This window comes from Theobroma umbraticum, unplaced genomic scaffold (genome assembly GCF_002168275.2).
Source record: "Theobroma umbraticum cultivar Fairchild unplaced genomic scaffold, ASM216827v3 scaffold_34.0, whole genome shotgun sequence".
NCBI classification, from domain to species: domain Eukaryota; kingdom Viridiplantae; phylum Streptophyta; class Magnoliopsida; order Malvales; family Malvaceae; genus Theobroma; species Theobroma umbraticum.
The window spans coordinates 1080570-1100493 of NW_018397275.1; the positions used below are offsets into that span (position 1 = coordinate 1080570).

The 19924-nt window shown below is 31.9% G+C and overlaps 2 protein-coding genes across 2 annotated transcripts; both read left to right on the forward strand.

Moving 5' to 3' along the window:
• Positions 1-2659: 2659 nt before the first annotated feature.
• LOC110427402 (Pyridoxal phosphate (PLP)-dependent transferases superfamily protein) lies at positions 2660-15283 on the forward strand. Its single transcript, XM_021442909.2, has 10 exons — positions 2660-3556; positions 9071-9158; positions 9324-9371; positions 10106-10234; positions 11418-11477; positions 12225-12381; positions 12839-12945; positions 13150-13208; positions 13776-13884; positions 14612-15283. Exons 2-10 carry the CDS (start codon positions 9096-9098, stop codon positions 15062-15064), a joined length of 1185 nt encoding a protein of 394 aa, XP_021298584.1. The 5' UTR covers positions 2660-3556; positions 9071-9095; the 3' UTR covers positions 15065-15283.
• A 2050-nt stretch (positions 15284-17333) lies between these two features.
• On the forward strand, positions 17334-19584 carry LOC110427540 (uncharacterized). The gene is made up of 6 exons (XM_021443096.1): positions 17334-17454; positions 17544-17690; positions 18300-18386; positions 18486-18608; positions 18760-18867; positions 19220-19584. The coding sequence occupies exons 1-6, from the start codon at positions 17334-17336 to the stop codon at positions 19291-19293; spliced, it is 660 nt and encodes a 219-aa protein (XP_021298771.1). The 3' UTR covers positions 19294-19584.
• The last annotated feature ends 340 nt before the right edge of the window (positions 19585-19924 follow it).

Consider the following 19924-nt stretch of genomic DNA (forward strand, 5'->3'; position numbering starts at 1 on the left):
TATATATATATATATATTTTGTAGTCTTATAGTCAATTTCTTTGTTAATATATACGATAAATTTATTTTGTTTTGCTAACATTAAGTTGTGTTCAATTGAACGATATTGATATGTATATGTGGCAGGTGGCCCCTGATGTGGATATTGATGAAGTGGCTCGTCGAACAGAGGGATATAGTGGGGATGACCTCACAAATGTTTGTCGCGATGCTTCCTTGAATGGAATGAGGCGTAAAATAGCTGGAAAGACGCGGGATGAGATTAAGAACATGTCCAAAGATGAGATTTCAAAGGATCCAGTTGCAATGTGTGACTTTGAAGAAGCCTTGGCGAAGGTCCAGAGAAGTGTTTCTCAAGCCGATATTGAGAAGCATGAAAAGTGGTTTACCGAATTTGGATCAGCATAAGGGGAGTTGAAAGCCCTTTTGAGGATGATATATTGTTTGCTTTCCGGATATGCTTATCAACAAGGGTGTTCATCGTTATTTCTTATTTTTGGTTGTACTTTTGAAAGTGTCTGATTGCTTGTAATCAGAGTGTGACGAGAGTTGTTACGATGTGCTATTTGTATCTGTAATCACATTGATGTAACCTGATCATTGTTCACTAATTTTATCAGTAAACATCTTGATATTGCAAACATGCAAGATCCCCAACTTTTTTCCTTAAGTTTGGTCTTCCTTACAAAGTTGGATACCTGGAATGAGTAGTGACAGTGAACTCGATCCAGATTAGATAGAAAACTACACATTGGATGACCAAGATTGAAACCTAAAGATGCATTTTGAGACGCTCTGCTTATACCTGTAGCCTTTTCATGTTCTTCCTTTTGCTTATACCTTGCAGGACCAAAGTAATCAAAAAGTAGCATTTGGTATAAGAGAAGTGAAAGTATACTTTTTGCAATGAATTTAATTAAATTACATTTCAGTGTTTATTTTGCAACATACTACTGTAATATAAAATTATAATGTAATCGCATTTCAACCAATATGATTACAATTCAAAATCAATATAATCACATTACGTTGCATTTTACAATGTTATTAAAGATATTTTTACCTTTCAACTTTATTACCTCATTAAAAACATTTAGTATTGTTATAATTAAAATAAAAATATTAAAATAAAATATATAATATAAGAATCAAAAATTAAAATAAAATAAAATATAAGAAATTAAAATTTATATAATATAAGTAAAATAAATTAAAATATAATATATAATATAAAAAATTATATAAAAGAAATGAAAATAACAAGTATAAGATTGTAATAAAAAATGAAAATAAAATATATGAGATTAAAAATATATTTAAGAGATGATATTATATAAGATTAATAATAAAAAATATAAGTATATTAAACTTGTATTTTAATAAATAGAAATAATTTTAAAAATTAACGTTACATTTCCAGCAAATTACTTATAAACCAAACGCTACAATGTTATCTTATTTACATTTTAATCATTATTTTGCTTATATACTAAATATTGTAATGTTATTTTTCTTACAATTACATTGCTTGCAATCACATTACATTATAAAATATCAATCACCATCAAAACCTTAAGTCAGCCAAAACGGCATACCCTTCATAGAATCTAGATAGATAAGCTAAGCAAACACATGGCACATCCCTTGATGACTTTATTCCTATAAATACATCCTTATGCGAGCTTGTTTATCTCGATTTTCAATTATTTGTTCAATTATTCTAAAATTATTTTTGTTGTAGTTGTTTTCATTTAATTATAATATATTTTTACTTTTGTTAAAGTATTTTACATTGTAAATGATGTCTAAAGATTTCTTTACTGTTTCTATTTCTATAGTTGCATTTAGTATTAGTGGAAGTGTGGTGAATAAACATGGTAATATAACTTTGAAGACATTAACATGCACTCAAAAATAGTTAAGAGAATGAAATGGAATGTTAGTTATCAACTTTTTATCATTTGTTTTATAAAAAATATTTATCATAATTTAAATTATATAATTTTTCATCATTTTTATTTGTGTAAGATTTTCAATTAGAGGTTAGATATTATATTTAAATATAATATTATTGTATGCTGCATTTGAATATAATGTTTGATATTATATTTGAATGTAGCGTTAGAAGTTACGATTATATGATTTTATGTTCTAATTTTACTATTTTAGTTATTTTAAAATTTTAATTGTTAAGTAATTATATATGAATTAATATAAAATATTTTCAATTCGAGTTTTGAGTTCGAAATATTAAACAGGAATCCAAATATCAAAAAATTTATAACAGATTTAAATAATTGGCAGGTAGTGTTACACTAATAAAATTGGATTTTGATAATATTTTAAGTTTTTATATGATTCAGGTTCGGCGTCAGAGTATCTGGAAAAATAACAAGGATCTTAGTCGTTTACGCCTCCGGGTGGTGGCCAGAAAACAATAAAGGAATGATTTTAGGGTGAGGTTTGAAACATAAACAAATTAAAAGTTTAAAAATAAAAAACGAAAATAAAAAAAATGGCAGCCGCCTCCTTGTCCAAACACTCTTTTTAACCTCTTCTGAAACTCCTCAAGAAACAAGAAATTAAAATGAAGCTGTAAAAAAAAATTAAAGAAAAACAATAAAAATAATAACAAGTAGCTGAGGTCAAAGCCGCCTGTCCGCTACCGATGGCAGCAGCGTGAAAGTGACCTCTCCCTTGCTTATAAAACTAGCGACAACCCAAGAACAAATAATTAGGGAGGTAAGAAAGGAAAAAAGACCGAGAAAACTTGACCGAGAAAACTAGCAGCCATTTTCACACAAAAAAGTCAGAAAAACAAACCAACAAAAAAAGCAAAATAGGCAAGTGGTTCCGTTCAGTATGAACGGAGGCTAGTTCCACCGCTTTTAGAGCTTTCAAGGGATTCTGATCGATGAGTTTTGGGTTTCAGTATTCGCACCATTCGGTTTCAGAGCTCGGTTGCTTTGGTTGTTAGGCATTTCAATCGGTGAAAGGAAGGAGGAGGTGGAGAAGAAGATGAAAAATGGTTGCGACGGTCGGCGGTGGATCTAGACTTTTTTTTTAATTTCGATTTTTTTTTATCTAGGAAAGAAGGAAAGGCTTTTGGAAGAAATAATCAGATCAAAAGGTACAAGAGATCAAGAGAAATTTTCTGTGATTTTCAGACATTTTTCCGACCCCTGATACAGGCGTTTGACGGACGCGGCGGCTGGCTACATTCTGAGCAGCCTTGGCCGGCGTGGGCAGTGAGATGTACAGAGAAAAGAAATGGCGCTTCTTATAATTACGAGGGGAGAAGAAACTTTAGCCAGATGAAGTTTTTGGAATAAAAACCGAGGGGAGAAGCGGGCCAGTAGCAGAGGAAAAGCCCAGTGCGTGACCCAAAGTAGAAGCTCAGTGGATCTTAGGCCCAGAGAAGGAAGAGCTCAGCAGAGAAAAACCAGAAAAGAAGAGAGGTTCAACAGAAAACGAAAAAAGGGGGTGGAGAAGGGTCTAAGCCCGTGGAGGCCTAACAGCGATAAAAAATAGTGTGCTCTTACCTAGTCCTCTAAAGGTACTTTCTTGAACCTCTTTTTATTTTAAGTCCATTTCATTTTATAATGTTTCATTAACATAGTTAGTATGAAATTAATAAATTAAATATATTTACTTAAATTAAACTAATTTTAACATTTTCACTTAAAATGTAAAAAGTCACAATTTCAAGTTAATTTTCTTGAAAGAAGAATTTGCTCTTTATGCATCATCGACATCTATTTGTTGCTAATCATTGCATTCATTTTTGGTATATGTTTTTCCAAACGTTTGAGATCTCCGTTAATGAGACTTTCTCGAGAAACTTATAAAGATAAACTTTTTCAAAGAACTCCATACATGAGAGTATTCTTCATCCCACCTAGATGGGAGGAATTAGGAAATATGTTAATAAAAGGTTTTGTTCGTATTTAAATAAATTGGAATTTGCATCATGCTATTATACACCTTTGTACACGTATGATAACCTTCGATGATGGGACTTTTTCAAGAAACTTGTAAAGATAAGTTTTCTTGAGAAATTCTCCAAGTAAGGAAGTATTCTCAAATTCCACCAGAAAGATGAAAGGGTTCAAGTAATGCTATCAATAAAAAGTTTTCATTTGGTATTTAATAAAATCAAGAAATCCATTTTTTGATTCCATCATGTGCATCAAAGATATTAAATCAGGACATGAATGATAATTCATAACAATGAGATTTTCTTAGAGATCTTGTAAAGATAAACTTTCTTGAAAAATATTTTAAGTGAGGAAAAACTCAGATTTTACTGAAACAATAGGAAAACCTAGCTCATTCATGTGTTGACAAAAATGAACATAATAATAATAAAAAAAATATAATATATAAAATGAAACAATAAATAATGAGGAGAACTTTCTAAAAAAAAACTATCTATTTCGTGTAGAACACACAAAGTAAAGAAGTAACTTATTTACGTTTGAAAACTTATTTTTTCTTCCACTCTTTTGTGCAGTGAATGAAAGAAACTCAATTTATAGTTTCGTTTAGTCATATATATATATATGTGATACTATTATTATTATTAATGTGTATTTTTTGTATGTCTAATATCTTAAAAATTTTACTTAATCTTTTAGATTAGTAAGAATTAAATTATATATAAAGTTATTTTTAACTATTTTATTCTATTTGACCTCCCTTAAAAAATACTTTAGCTTCACCCTATCTGCATACTATTTGATATCTACGTCATAGCGTGAGCCAATGGAGTTAAACTATTACCACAACTAAAAAAACAAAGGATCCAAAAAAAAAAAGTATGTCTCTTTTAAAGAAGATAGTATTTGTGCATGTACAATAATGACATGTTGGTTGAGAGTGAGTAACAATCTAAGGTCACTCATGGATGGTGTCAAACCAAGACATTTGAGTTGATTTCAGAGCGGTCTTATGATTTGATAGGCAATCCATTACCTAAAAATTTTAGGTAATTTATGATTTTAGACATTTATCTAGTCACATTGGACCATAACATTGAAATCTGAATCGATTCTAAATTAATAATTATTTAAAAATTATATATAAAATAAATTAAATAATTGTAGGACTCAAACTTATAAAAAGAATTTTTAAAGATGACTATTAAACTAAAAGTTTCTTATTTAAAATATTTATATTCAATAAAAATTAATAATAAATTTATAAAAAAAAAGTATGGACAAGATTAAACAAAATGATAAGATGGTTATATGAAGGTTTTTTGTAATATTCATAAATTTGATACACTATTAATTGTAATTTGCATTATGATATATTTCATATATCCCACAACTCTATTCTCTTTCTAGGCCTTATTTGTTTTGTTGTCTTTTTTAGCATTTGAGAGTTTAAACTAGGGAATTGCTTTAAACAGAATAAACATAAGGACCTAACACTTTGATTAAACAATGATTGGCCTTGGACAAATAGATTAATATGATGGCAAACAACAAATATTTAAGGGCTCATGCGAGTGTTTTCCTATATCAGGAAATGAAGAACTTATTCACTGAAAATGGGCTCATGCTATATTTTTACCTTTTATTGTTTTCATTTTGTAGTTCTAAGGATCCATGCAATGGGCATATTACGAATTTTAGAGTTTCAAGAAAGATTAACATAAATTAATGTCATCTTTTTCTAGAAAACAGCACATGAGCTTTCACTAATTATGGAATTTACGTTTCCATAAAACACAAACTTTTGAAATGACTATTCTGGATATTTCTTTAATTCTTACCTTAACTTAGTTAACTTGTATCTAAGATTAGATTTGATTATATATTTTAGCTTCGAGTTGTAAATCCAGGATTCATGGTAAAGCATATCATTCCAAGACGATAACTTCAATTTTAGAGGTGAAGTTTCTTCATTGAAATAGAAAAACGTAAAATTGGTAAGAAGCATGATAGGGTTCAAATCTCTCATTTTTATTTACAATGAGTAATTAAATTTAGGCATAATGTTTAAAAATTTTTGTAATTACTTAAAAACATTTTAAAATTTTTTTTAATGTTTTATTGCATTCAATCAAATACTTATATTTTTATTTGAACCATATAAACCTTTATAAATCACGATTGATTAACTGTTATTAATCAAAATATTATTTGTCATTTTTATGTTACGTGGTATTAACGTAATATGTATACATATTATAGCGAATGATGATGTAACATGTTGATATGACATTATGACATAATCACGTGCCATTTTTCATCTTTTACGACAGTATCAGTCACGTAAGTATAAAATGACAAATAACCGTTACTCAACTATTAATCATAATGATCTATTTGGTCTAAAATAAAAGTACATAGATTTTATTTTAAAAGGTAAAAGTATAAGGACTTGATTGAATATAATAGAAGAATAAAAACTTATTTGAATTTTTTTTGAATAGTTAGAGAGTTTTAAAGCATTATATCTTAAATTTACTATTTACAAATGCAATTTAAAATTTTATATTTAATTTAATTCTAAAATATCTAAAATTAATGATAAAAGAATATACAATAGACACTTGAATATTTGATTTAATAATAAGCGTTTATATCTCTATTCGAATAGTTAGAGTACATTTTTTAGACTAAATATCCAATAAACTCTCAAACTATATCACAAAATTCAATTTAGTCCCTATCCTTTTATTGTGTTCAAATAAGTCCATGAATTTTTATTATGGGTCAAATAAATCCCTTGACTAGCTTCCGTTAATCAATAGTATAATCAGTAATTTTTGATGCCACATTATTTGTCACATGATATGCTGACATTTGATATTGATGACGTTAATGCTATGGGAAAAATGATGTGGCATGAAAAATTGTTAATTAAGAAATAGTTTTCTTCTTTTTTATCCACCCAAATATCCAAAAGTTATTGATTAGGGATTTGAAATAATATTTTTTGGTGAAATAATATTTTTTGGAAAAAAATACCTAACTGCGTCAAATTGATTACCTTATTTTTGAATTGATTACTATTTTCTTAATTGAACCCATCCTTCTTAACAAAAAAAAAAACCCTAATCCAACTTTTTCAACTAGATTGAAAGTTAGTATAAAATTTTTTGAAAATATCCAGAAACGATTTTAATTAGAGAAAGAGTAAAGGTAAGACATAATATTTATAATATTGAAACTAGAACACATAACGTTGCTGCCCAATAAAAAAAAAAGTCTATTCATTCTCTTCTCTTTCTTATAATTTGTAAGGAGAGTACGATAGGTGTTGAGTTTTATTTATTAATAATAATAAATTCTCTCTATATATCTTTTACAATTTTTGAAAATTCAAGATTGCCCAAAAAATAATTTTTAGAAAAAGAATAAGAATTGTAGACATGGAAAAGACATTTTGACTAGAAGGTGCATTAGGCTTAAGGAACGTTGAAGAAAGTGAAGAATTATTTGTAAATTTTGATTTGTTTAGGTTATTTGAGTACATGGTTGTATTATGCAATTAGTTTTAAGGTTTTCTTTTTGTTAATAATTGTAGAGAAGATGGTAATTAGTTAAGAAAAAATGATAATCAGGTTAGAGTAATTATTTTTTTTTTAATTTTTGTTTGAAATCTCTAATCAATAATTTGTAAACATTGAGATAGATAAAAAGTAAAAAACCTATTTCTTAATCAGTAATTTTAGATGCGACATCATTTGCTACATGATAGATGACATGGCATAAAAAATTGCTGAATTGTATCATTGACTAAACGGTTAATGAGAAAAGTTTATTTGATCAAAAATAAAAAATCAAGAGCTTATTTAAACGTAATAAAATAATATAAGCTAAATTAATTTTTTTAACATAATTCGAGAACTTTTTTGAATATTTAATAAAATTTTTTAAATAAAGAAATATTTTATAAAATACTTTTAATATTAATTTTTGATTGTAATATAATGAATTGAAAATAAAATATTAGAGTTATAGCCGTTAAACGATAATAAATTTAGGTCAATGTCAATGTTTAGAAGGGTGAATGTAATTCTCATTCCTAGAAAAAAGTATGAAAATTACAAAGAATTTTGAGAACTCGTTTAGTTTCAGTTTGAGGTTGGATATGTCCAAAAAGTAATAGTCCATCGCTTGCATGACTCGGGAGTGACTTACTTGTCACCTAAACAGAGAGAGAGGAGATAAATAAAAAAAAAAAGAAGAAGAAAAAAGCAATTTTTATCTTAATTGGACAAATTCCAAATATCACTCATGTCATTTTGTGAGGCTCTGATTTAATTGCGAATCCAAGACCAGCAAAATTCTCCACTCTACTACGACTCTTTTCTCAAGATTCTTCACCCTTCACCACTAAAATCAAGAAATTGACTTTTATTTGCTTTTTAGTTGCAGTGATATTTCATGAATCAAACATTATAATCAAAAAAACTTCAGCAAAGCCTCCTCTTTTCCCCTCATGGTTTCACCATTAACCATTTGATTTTACAAAATATTAAACAGTCACGTTCTCTTTTAGCCTTTGCATCAAACAAAATTGAAAAAAAACCCAGAAGAAATGTTACTTCCACTATGGTTAAGTCATTAAAATTTGGCACATGGAAATTAATTTAATTGATGTCTCCTTGAGGAAGCTTCAACGAAAGGAATCTTATTGAAGATAATTTTTTTTATTTAAAGAGTCTGATCGTTTTTCCTTTTTGGATTAGTTAACTAAGGAAGGTGAAAAAACTTTTGAAAGAGACAAAGCCAAAGTAAAGAAAGACGCAAAAACAGCCTACGGGAAGAGCAGAAGGAACAAAACAAAAGAAAGAAAAGCGTTTCTCCTTTTGGCTTTGTCTTTTTCTCTCTCTTGAGTAAATCACAAGCGAATTTAGTTTTTATAGTATTTAAATATTTACAACTTTATCATTATATAATGCTAGATAATTAATTGCCGTGGGGCTGATGAGCTTGAGCCTGCGCCTAACTCAATTTTGCAACGGCAAAAAATTAGCCTTTCTTGCAAATATCTTTGAAAGAATCAAACTCCAAATTTAAAGACTTAGTTTTTGTGGGTTTTGCTTCTTTAGTGGGGCAAAGGAGAGTTTTCTGAAGATGGGTTCTTACGGAATGCTTGCCAGAAGGATTGTAGAGACTGAAATGCCAGTCATGGTTCAGGTATTCATTCAGTTTTCAAATATGGGTTTTCTTTGATTTTGCCAATAAATCTGTTTACAACTTCCATCCATGTTCTTTCATGTTATATTTTTGTGTATGCGGTAGAGTTTTTAGCAGAGTGTTGTTGGTTTTTGATGATGTTGAGTGTGGTTGGTGTTACCGCAGATACAGGAATTGATCCGAGGAGCTAAAAATGCTGTGTCACTTGCTCAGGTTTGCTTTTTTCCTTTTATCAATGTCTTTTGTGTTTTCTTGAAAGAATCCTCTTTCGATTAATGTTAATGCATTTAACATGTAGTTTTTGTTTTGGTTTTTTAATTAACATGTGTTTAATCCTCTTTTAATTATGGTGCAGATATTAAGAAATGAGAAATGGATGGTTTTTTCTCTGGTATCTAAGCTCTAGGTGTCATTTTTTTTTGGTTTTGGTTAAATAACAATGAATAAGATATCGAGAACTGAGAATAGTTACTTTAACCTTGAGGTATATGGTGTGTTTGGCTGCAGGTTTTAATAAAAGGGTTCCCTGTTTCTTTCTCTTTCTCCCTCTCTGATTTGTTATTCTTAGTCTTTTGAAATTTTGATTTGTGGAGATTAGACACAATAACAGAAGTGCGATTGGAATGCATCTTTTTTTTAATAGAAGGCTTTTTTTTTTTAATAGAACAAATCTTGTTTCCAACCCAACCCAGACTAAAATTCATACTTGTCAGTTCATTTTTTTTAAAAAGGCCGTAAAGCAGTTTCATCTGGGAATCTGCATATATATGGATTTAGATTCACTTTTGGACTTTTTGGTTTAGATAATTGTGTTAGTTTTAATTAGATTGCATTGGTTATTGAATTGGCTTATCCATAGTTGCATTTAGTTGAAGTTGAGTTGTTTTTGGAAAGTTTTTCTATTGATTGTGCTAACTTTCAATTTTTTTTCATTGGAATAATTGTAGGGAGTAGTATACTGGCAACCACCCAAATGGGCTTTGGATAAGGTCAAAGATCTTATTGAGGAGCCTTCGATTAGTCGTTATGGTGCTGATGAAGGTCTTCCCGAACTTAGAGCGGCATTGACAAGAAAGGTATACTTTTTACAGAGTTTGTCAAACCTTCTAAATGATCACTAACATTGTAGTTCTAATTGTTGGTATCTAACAATTTGAACAATTACAACGTACTTTGGACTAAGATTCTTTCCACTATTATGTTTAACAATAAATGATCATCGCAAAGTGTGCGTTATGTGTGCTACATTTACTCTTAGGCCTCTTGGTAGACTTTGGCCAAGCTTATAGGGGCTGTAAGTTTGGTTGGTTCGGTTGGAATTGACGGCTCAACAAGCTTAATTCTAGTGGTTGAATTAACTTGTGGGCAGCCCTAGTTTGAGATTGCTGGTCTTTATTTATTTTTTTTTAGTTTTTGTTTTTGTAGGGTTAACAATCAATAATCTGCTGCATGTATGTAGTATATCTATCAAGTTATCTTTTCCTCTGAATGCTTATCATTATCAACATGTTTTTACTTAACAGGAATATGATGTTTACAACTGGATGTATGTTGCAACAATGTATGAGAAATAAATTAGAGAAATCAGAGCTTGGAAACAGAAAGATAAAGGTCAAAGATGATTTTTCCTTGTTTTTGCATAGCTATGATAGGTATTTGTTAAACTATGCCTAGAAAAGGACAGATTGCTCTACAAAAAAAGCCACACTAAGGATGACTTTTTATAGTTGTTGCATCTTTATGCATGCAAAGGTTTGGAGTTTGGAGTCTGCGCTGATTTCCCCTAAAGTGTTAGAGGTTCACTTGAGCTTCTCTATCGCTTTGTCTTGTTGGATATGTGTTGAGTCTTAGACTTGGCCAAGTTACATCTCTACGTTACATCTCTACCATCTGTGTGCGGTGTATATTTTGAACTCTGGAGTTATTAGCTTGCCTATTTTTGGTACTTGTTCTTGATACTTGTCTGTTTTTGAGTTTATAAAGCATTGGCCCAATTATTAGAGTTGGCTGTATGTACCCGTGCTTGGCACTATCATTATTGGCTATGTTTTAAGGGGGCATCTTTTCAACTACCCTCATATTTCCCAGATGATGCTGCTCTAGCTTCTTAGAAATGCTGACTGTTGGGTATTGTAGTCACTGACATCTTATACACCAATTTCTTATTGTGTTGTGGAAATTGATGTTCTCGACCATATGTTCATCTAACTAGAAAGTAGTAAATATAAGTTGTAGAATGATTCTCTTTATTTTTTGCAGTTGCGTCAAGAGAATAATTTGCACAGATCTTCAGTGATGGTTACTGCTGGTGCAAATCAGGTAATCTTTACTGCCTAATAGAATTTTTGTTATTTGTTTTTGTTGATGGTATAGAGTGACACATTGCAACTAAGTAGGTAGTACATGTATTACATATTTCTTTGCGTCAGTTATCATGAGTAGAAGTGGCTAGATGATTCATTTGCCGGTTGATTTGGCATAAGTACATGACTTTCCATGGTGCTTGGTTTTCTAGCTTCATGAGCTCAAGTTTTCCATATATATAGGTGCTTCTTTTGCTTGGTCTTTAAGGCTTCGTGTATTGCTGTTGAATTCTGCAACATGGCATCTTCTGAGCCACATTGGAAGGTCTTGTCCAAGATCAATGGGATGTGAGGAGCAATAATTATGAAGTTTGAGGAAATGAATGTAGCTTGATTTTCTATCTAACTTGCTACATCCTGCTATTAAGCCAATATTATAACTTTTGAGTTAATTTTAAATAATCTACTCAACATTATGAGATTCTGTAATAAAAACTAATTATGTTGTATCCCTGGTAGGAAGGGATTACAACTTTTGAATTGGATAATTTAAACTTGTATTCATGATCTGCCTCCTGATTTTTATGTATATGCTGTTTAATGATAATACTCTTTTAACCTTTTTGCATTGCACAATGGTGATAAATTTTATTCTATAATTGGTTTGAAATGTAAAGCTACATTCTTTTTCTTGGTCAAATGTATCAATTTCAATATATCTTTCAAGAATGCTCAAGGTATCTTTTACTTGTCTTTGTGACAGGCATTTGTAAATCTTGTTTTAACGTTGTGTGATGCGGGGGATTCTGTAGTCATGTTTGCCCCATATTATTTCAATGCCTACATGTCGTTCCAGATGACAGGTGTCACTAAGATACTGGTGGGTCCTGGTTACCCAAAGACTCTTTATCCAGATGCAGGTGCGTATCATGATAAGCAGTTCATTAAGCAGTTCATTAGATGGCATTGTAATTGTTTATCAGAACTTTTGCTTGGGTTTTGTGGTTCCTGTAAGTTCTATAATAATGTTCTCCAGATTACTGGGGAAAAAAGACATTATGATTCTTTCTGGTTGCTGCTCAAAGCTCCTCGTTTAGAAAAATAGCATTATAGTTTATGGTGCTTTTGTTGGGGGAATGAAAATACATCTTAGAGCTTATTTCCAATGGGTTTGCTGTTGTTCTGGTCCTGTCTACTGTATGTTGTAGTAACATAATTGGTTGATTTCACTAGAAGAGCCTATGTGACCATCATGATTAAGTAATATAAGCGCAATAGATTTACATGCATAACACAACACATGATTTATTATTATTTGGACCAGGAATATCATGTGTATTGTTTTAGATGATTTATCTATATTGTCTTCATTTTCAGACTGGTTAGAAAAGACATTGCTGGAAACTAAGCCTGTTCCAAAGCTTGTTACTGTTGTTAATCCTGGCAACCCATCTGGGACCTACATTCCGGAGCCACTACTTAAGGTTTCTTTTTCTCTCTCTGCATCTCTGCATCCTTGTGCTTCTTTCTATGTGGGCGTGCTGTGTGCTTATATGCATGCACATCTACATATATGTATCTAGGGTGTACTAATGTAGGTTTTATTATGCTTGATCATGCTTTCTGGAATAACTGGCTCAATTTTCTTGTTTCATTTTAACATTTTGACTATTTTTTTTTTTTAATAGAGGATCTCAGATCTATGCAGAAATGCTGGATGCTGGCTGGTCGTAGATAATACATATGAGTAAGTCTCTTCTGTTTTTCTTGCATTCCATGTGATGGATTTTTGTGTTATTTTGAGAAAGCCTTATGTCATGACAAAGCTGTTGAATGTTGATAATTGAACTATAGAATACTTTGAATCTCAAGGATGTAGATTTTTTATGAAATGGATAATGAAATATTCTCCTCATTGCTGTACATTTAAATGGCTAGAATGTTAGGCAGCATAACATCAAAATATTGTGCCATACATGTGGTCTTAGATTAAGCAAACCTTCTTTGAAACTCTATTATCTACAGTTAGAATTAGGATTACATCACTTTTAGCTTAAACAACTTTTAACTGAAGTATGGCTACACTCTTTTCTTGGGAACATGCCCCTCTTATTTCTCCTTCCCATGGATTATGATTTGAGTATTAGTTTATGCAATATAAACGTCTGGCGAGGGATCGATTGACATCGGGAGTTTGACAAATTGATGACCAAATCCTTGTGGCATAGTTGATGGTTTACCATGGATGCAGGACACTGTTGCAGTTTAACTGTTCTTTAATTATACTCTATTGACTATTACAACTCATATGCAGGTACTTTATGTATGATGGTCTAAAACACTCTTGCCTAGAAGGAAATCACATAGTCAACATCTTTTCTTTCTCAAAAGCCTATGGGATGATGGGATGGCGAGTTGGATATGTAAGTAACAACATTGTTGGACAAGACTTTCCTTTTTTTTTTCCACAAAATAAATGCATAATCTTTGGTTATTAAATGGTATATCCCTGAAAATTATTCATATTTTTTCTTTTCCTTGGTCAATTATATTCACCTCAAGTTCTAAAACCAATTACCTTTATTTTATTGGGTGTATTACATTTACAAATAGAAATTACAATCACAATCAATTAACTTTCAATATTTATCCTAATTCATCCATGGAAGAAATCACTAAAACAAACCAGATGAAACCAATATAAAGTTGGGACTATATCCACACAAGGTTTGTTGAACCTAGGACCTAAAGACACTAAGGACTCTTCCTTGCAATTGAGATGGGTCCTTGTTGGCTTAAACTAATTACTTTATGAGAGTTGCTAATAAGCTAGTAGACCTCAAAGTGACCTTAGCACCACAACAAAGTTATCTCATAATATTCTAACCAGACAAAGGAAATGGGAAGTGAAAGAAATGGGAAAAAGAGTTGTCATAATCAGGGGAAAGAATTGCGCAATCTTATTCATCCAAACAGACTAAAAAGAAACTGTCTACACTTTTATTTTTGTATGATGATGCTTTCATTTATGTACTATATTTATCAAAATTGTTGTATCTTGTGCCAACCACATTCTTCTAATTTCTCATCAATTATTTGTTACTATCTACTTTTTCTGAACTTATTCTAAACCTGCATGGATGCATACAGATTGCATACCCCACAGAAGTGGAGGGCCTGGCAACACAACTTCTCAAAGTTCAAGACAACATACCTATTTGTGCTTCTATCATTTCACAGCGCCTTGCCCTTCACTCTTTAGAAGTGGGACCTGAATGGGTTCTTGAACGAGTCAAAGATCTTGTCAAGAATCGAGAAATAGTAGTAGAAGCACTCTCACCATTGGGAGAAGGTGCTGTACAGGGTGGAGAAGGTGCAATTTACTTGTGGGCAGCTCTACCAAAGAAATATGTTGATGATGTCAAGGTTGTTCACTGGCTTGCTAACAGGCATGGGGTGGTTGTGATCCCAGGAACTGCATGTGGGTGCCCGGGCCATGTAAGAATTTCCTTTGGTGGGCTGGTAGAGGATGACTGTAGAGCCGCTGCAGAGAGGCTGAAGAGAGGATTAGAAGAATTGGTGAAAGATGGAATGGTGCAGTAACTGCATTTAACATTTAATTGAAATACAGAAACAGGTACATTGACCAGTTCAAGTTTTAGAACTGGTTCATTTGAATAATTGCAGGGTGTCTACCTGCTAAGTTGCTCAAATTAGAGCTGCAGCTTCAGTTATGTATATTGGGAAAGTACTTTCACAGATGCATGTATAAATTGTGCACATTGATGATTAATACATGCGAACTCATTATAGTTTTCTGAAGTGCCCATTCCATTTAAACTCCGAAGTCTTGCATGTTGGGAATAACATTCAATTATAACATTGTGTCGAACTCTAGAAGGTGCTGCTACTTTACTCCGCCTAGGTTCTGACACAAATAATAAGCTGATGCTGAGAAGGATGATCAATCTTCTTATTCTTTGGGGACTATACATCTTTGGTGGAGGCTCACTTCCATTTTTGCATTCTCAAATCATAATTTCATAGTTTCTTTTCACATGGACAGCATTTGGTTTGCGTTCCTAGAACAGAAGCATGTTCTTGGAAAAGTTTGCGGGAGGTGAAACATTCTTATATGATGAGCTAGATTGCTAGGTAAATTCAACTGCGCCAGGGCGCGGTATGTGAAACCCATCAGTCCAGGACGAAAAGGTGCTTGCTTCACATGCTCTGTCAAGGTTTTTTCGTGGGATTGCTGGGCTTGGAGTGGTGCTGCATGGTTTAAACTCACCTCAGGGACCTCAACTGAACTCCATATTGAACTCCATATTATGCTCCCTTTATGTAGAGTTTTGTTACTGTTTCTGTTTTCTCAGCTCAGCTGTCAGCCTGCACGCTGCCGAAGGCCTCTACGACACTTCCATTATCTTCTTCGATGGCGCCATTGCTCAGATCAACAATTATTTTTCTACATTTCTTTACTTTCCTTTCATTTTGTATAATTTCAGCCGCTCTCAATTTCTTTCCTATTTTTTTTCAGCTCTTAATTTCGAATTTTTGTACATTGATTTGATTCACCAGAAGTTAGACATTTAAATGGCTCAGTAACAAGTTTTTTTGTTTGATTCATTCCTGAATTTTAAGTTTTTTTAGGGAATAAAAACAAATGTTAACTTTGTCTGCTGAGGAATTTTTCAAGTTGCCAGTTATAGTAAAATAAATTTTAAATATATTATTAATGCTTCATTTTAGTTGGCCATAATTTACTTTTTGTTTTCAAAATTTTGACTAAATATGTGAAATATTATTTTTTCGAGAACTACATTGATTTTTATTATTCATATTGCATCATGTCAGTGGTAACACGAAATATATATAAATACTCAATAAATCAAAAACCAAATAAGTATTGCTATATGTTTATTACTGGCATTTTAAAAATTGATATTTATGTAACTATTGTTTGATTTAATTGCTAAAATTATTGATTTTTTTTTTTATGCATTTAGGCATCTAAACTCGTTTGATGAGCCGTTAATTCGTTCGAAAGCTCGATAGGTGGAGATAGAAGTTGTGAAGCAATTGGATGTGGAAAGAAGGTCATTTAAGGAAGGTTCTAACCGACGACCGATTCATGCTATGTCCTCTTTTGTATTCCAAGCATTAGATGAGTACCGGACTTCATCAGGTGCCCCAGTGGATGGTGAAGTTAGACATTTAAAGGATCCAGTTGCTTGCAATGTGTGACTTTGAAGAAGCCTTGGAGAAGGTCCAGAGAAGTGTTTGTCAAGCGGATATTAAGAAGCATTTGGATCAGCATAAGGGGAATTGAAAGCCTTTTTGAGGATGATATAATGTTTGCTTTCCTGATATGTTTATCAAAAGGGTGTTCATCGTTATTTCTTATTTTTGTTTGTACTTTTGAAAGTGTCTGATTGTTTGTAATGATGTTGAGCTATTTGTATCTGTAATCTCATTGATGTAACCTCATCATTGTTCACTAATTTTATCAGTAAACATCTAGATATTGCAAACATGCCAGATCCTCTTTTTTTTTGTCCAATAGTTTGTTCTTCCTTACAAGGTTGGGTACCTGGAATGAGTAGTGACAGTGAACTCGGTCCAGACTAGATAGAAAACTACAGATTGAAACCTAAAGATGCATTTTGAGACGCTCTGCTTGTGCCTTTAACCTTTTCATGGTCTTCCTTCTGCTTACACCTTGCAGGAGCGAGGTAACCAAAAGTCCTGAGTCAGCCAAAGCGGCAGGCCCTTTGTAGAATCTAGATAGACAAGCTAAGCTAACGCTTGGACGCGACTTTATCTCTATAAATACGTTCAACTGTCTTCACCAACTTGATGCTCCCACACCATGGATAGTTGGAATCTCGCACTGTTTTCTTTTCTTCTTCTTATTCTCTTGAGTTTCTGCACTTCAACTGTCACAGCCACGTCTTCACATGTGACATTAAATCAAGCGAATCCAATCCAAGGTAAGACCCCCTATAATTCTTCTTCCTAAATATGCATTTTTAGTTATGGTGGCTTGATGATTTACTCATCAGTAACATTGTTGTTGCAGATATTGCTTGTTTGTTTAGAAAGTGTGGGCAAGGAACATGTAAGGCCTCCAACAATTCACTGCTTGGGTTTGACTGCGAATGCCTTCCTGGTTGGAGAAAGATACAGATCGGTCCTTTCACCTTCCCCTCTTGTCTTATTCCAAACTGTCAGTTGCTTCTTCTCTCCACTTAATATGTACATGCTATGCTGTTTTTTCATAATTAATTTACTTTAATTTTTTTTTTATATTGCCAAAGAGCAACATCAAAGGTGGTTGGAGAAAATAGACTTTCTCAAACTCTAGTTTGGAATATTAACAATGATTAATTAATCAATCTTTCTTGTTTCTTGCTTGCATTCTGCCAAATATTTGCCTAACTTTTGTTGCTTCTAATTAATTATCTTAGAAAATACCGGCATGCTAAGCTTGTGAACTTAATTATATGTACGTCTTAATTCAAAATCTTTATTAGTCACAATTAAACTTGGTACCATGGTTGTTATTCTTCTAGAGAATTTTTAAAAAGTCAAATATCTGAATTTTTCTTTGATTTGACGTCTAAGTTATTTTTGTTTTTAATTTTAAAAATAAAATAAAAGAAATTCTTATCATTGAAATTTATTTAAATTTTGTTTGATTGATATTTTCACTTTTTGTTTATTGTCTTTATAAAAAATAAAAAAAAATATAGAGTTAGAGTTAGAACATTAACATTGATATGCATCTACAAGGAAGAAAATTAGTGCCATAATTTGCATCACTAATATATTGCAGGCACAGTTGATTTTGAATGTGGCAATGGATCTCCATCACGGCCTCCACCCCCAGCATCTCTTCCGCGACCGGCCAATCTGACTACCCGTATATATAAATATATCATTATACTCATTTTTTCAATGAAATCTTTTTAGACAAAAATACTTTGCCAACTGAAGGAAAGAAATTTATTTTACTCCACAGATTGTGATCTTGTTTGGTGTGGTGATGGGAAATGTGTGACTAATGGAACTGGACATATCTGCCAGTGCAATCAAGGCTCACAGAATTTGCTTAATTCCTTTGGCCTAGCTTGTTTTAAACCATGTAAGTTGACTTCTTTACCCACCTTGACCTTGTTAGGTTAAACCTAGCACAAACTAATGAGCAGAAGATGTATAATTTGAGGGTAATATATCTCATGGAAATATTGGATTGCTTTGCTGTTCTTACATAGCTTCTGATAATTTTGTCCCAGGCTACTTTGGAGCTGACTGCCAAGGTCTTGGGTTAGATCTGCCGCTGGGGCTTACGCAACCACCACCACCACCGCCGCCATCTTCTAGTTTGAGCTCAGATGGCTATGGTAACTACTTGAAGCTTTATTAATCATATACGAAGTAATCTAATTAATAAACCTGAAAGAAAATGCTTATTTGTTGCTATTTACATAATCAAAAGGCTAGTTCAAATACCGAAACATTTAATTTAATAGTAGGTGTATATTTTTTCCAAGTACATTGAACCCATATTAAACTAGCCTTTGTGAAATTTAACTAATATCATTGCCATTAATGGTTCTAGCTGAGCATGCAACATTTTTTACAATCATATTGATCAGTTTTACAGTTTTCCTTTGATTATCACTTTGAACTTCCATGTCGAAGCTCTTGCTTTCTACTGATTCATATTTGCTTGATGCATATTGGATTTAACAGCAAGTCAATGTGCTTGGCAACTCTTTGTTGCATCGATGGTAGCCCTAGCAGCAGCATTCCTATCTGGGTTTTAGAAGAGAAAAATGGGTACGCAGACATTCGACAGTATATATATATCTTGATAACATTTTTCCATGAATTACTACTACTATTTTCTATTGTATGACAAGGGATCATAATGCAAGTTTTGGGGCTTTTACGGCCCAACAAAGCCCCTCTCGGCTTTGGGTGCTAACTTTCTTTCTAGTATAATCCCCACTGGCCCAAGCCCAGCCGAGCTTTTATGAGCACCATTTTATTTGTCTACCCAAAGTGGCCGATTAGAACAATGGAACTCACTTTTGAACTGTCGACCCAGTTTAATTAATCCATCATTTCTACTTCAATTCAGTGTTTGAATTGTTTTTAATTAAAATTTTTCTATTTAAAAACTTTTTTAAGTTAAGGTAATTTGGTATTACCCTTTACTAATTTTTCACAAACTTTTAGACTTACAATAACTATATTGTGTTGTCAGATTCATCTCCTCAATGAGCAAAGTGAGTTTGGTTTTAAAAGGTATATGTACTTTAACAAGAAAATTAATATTTCAATATTTAACAGTTTAATATTCAGACAAGTTATTCTAGTTGATGAAGAGAAGAGTTTTTCTTTTTCTTTTTGGCCAATTAAGATTCTATTTTTGTGGGGAGTATTTAGAAATTT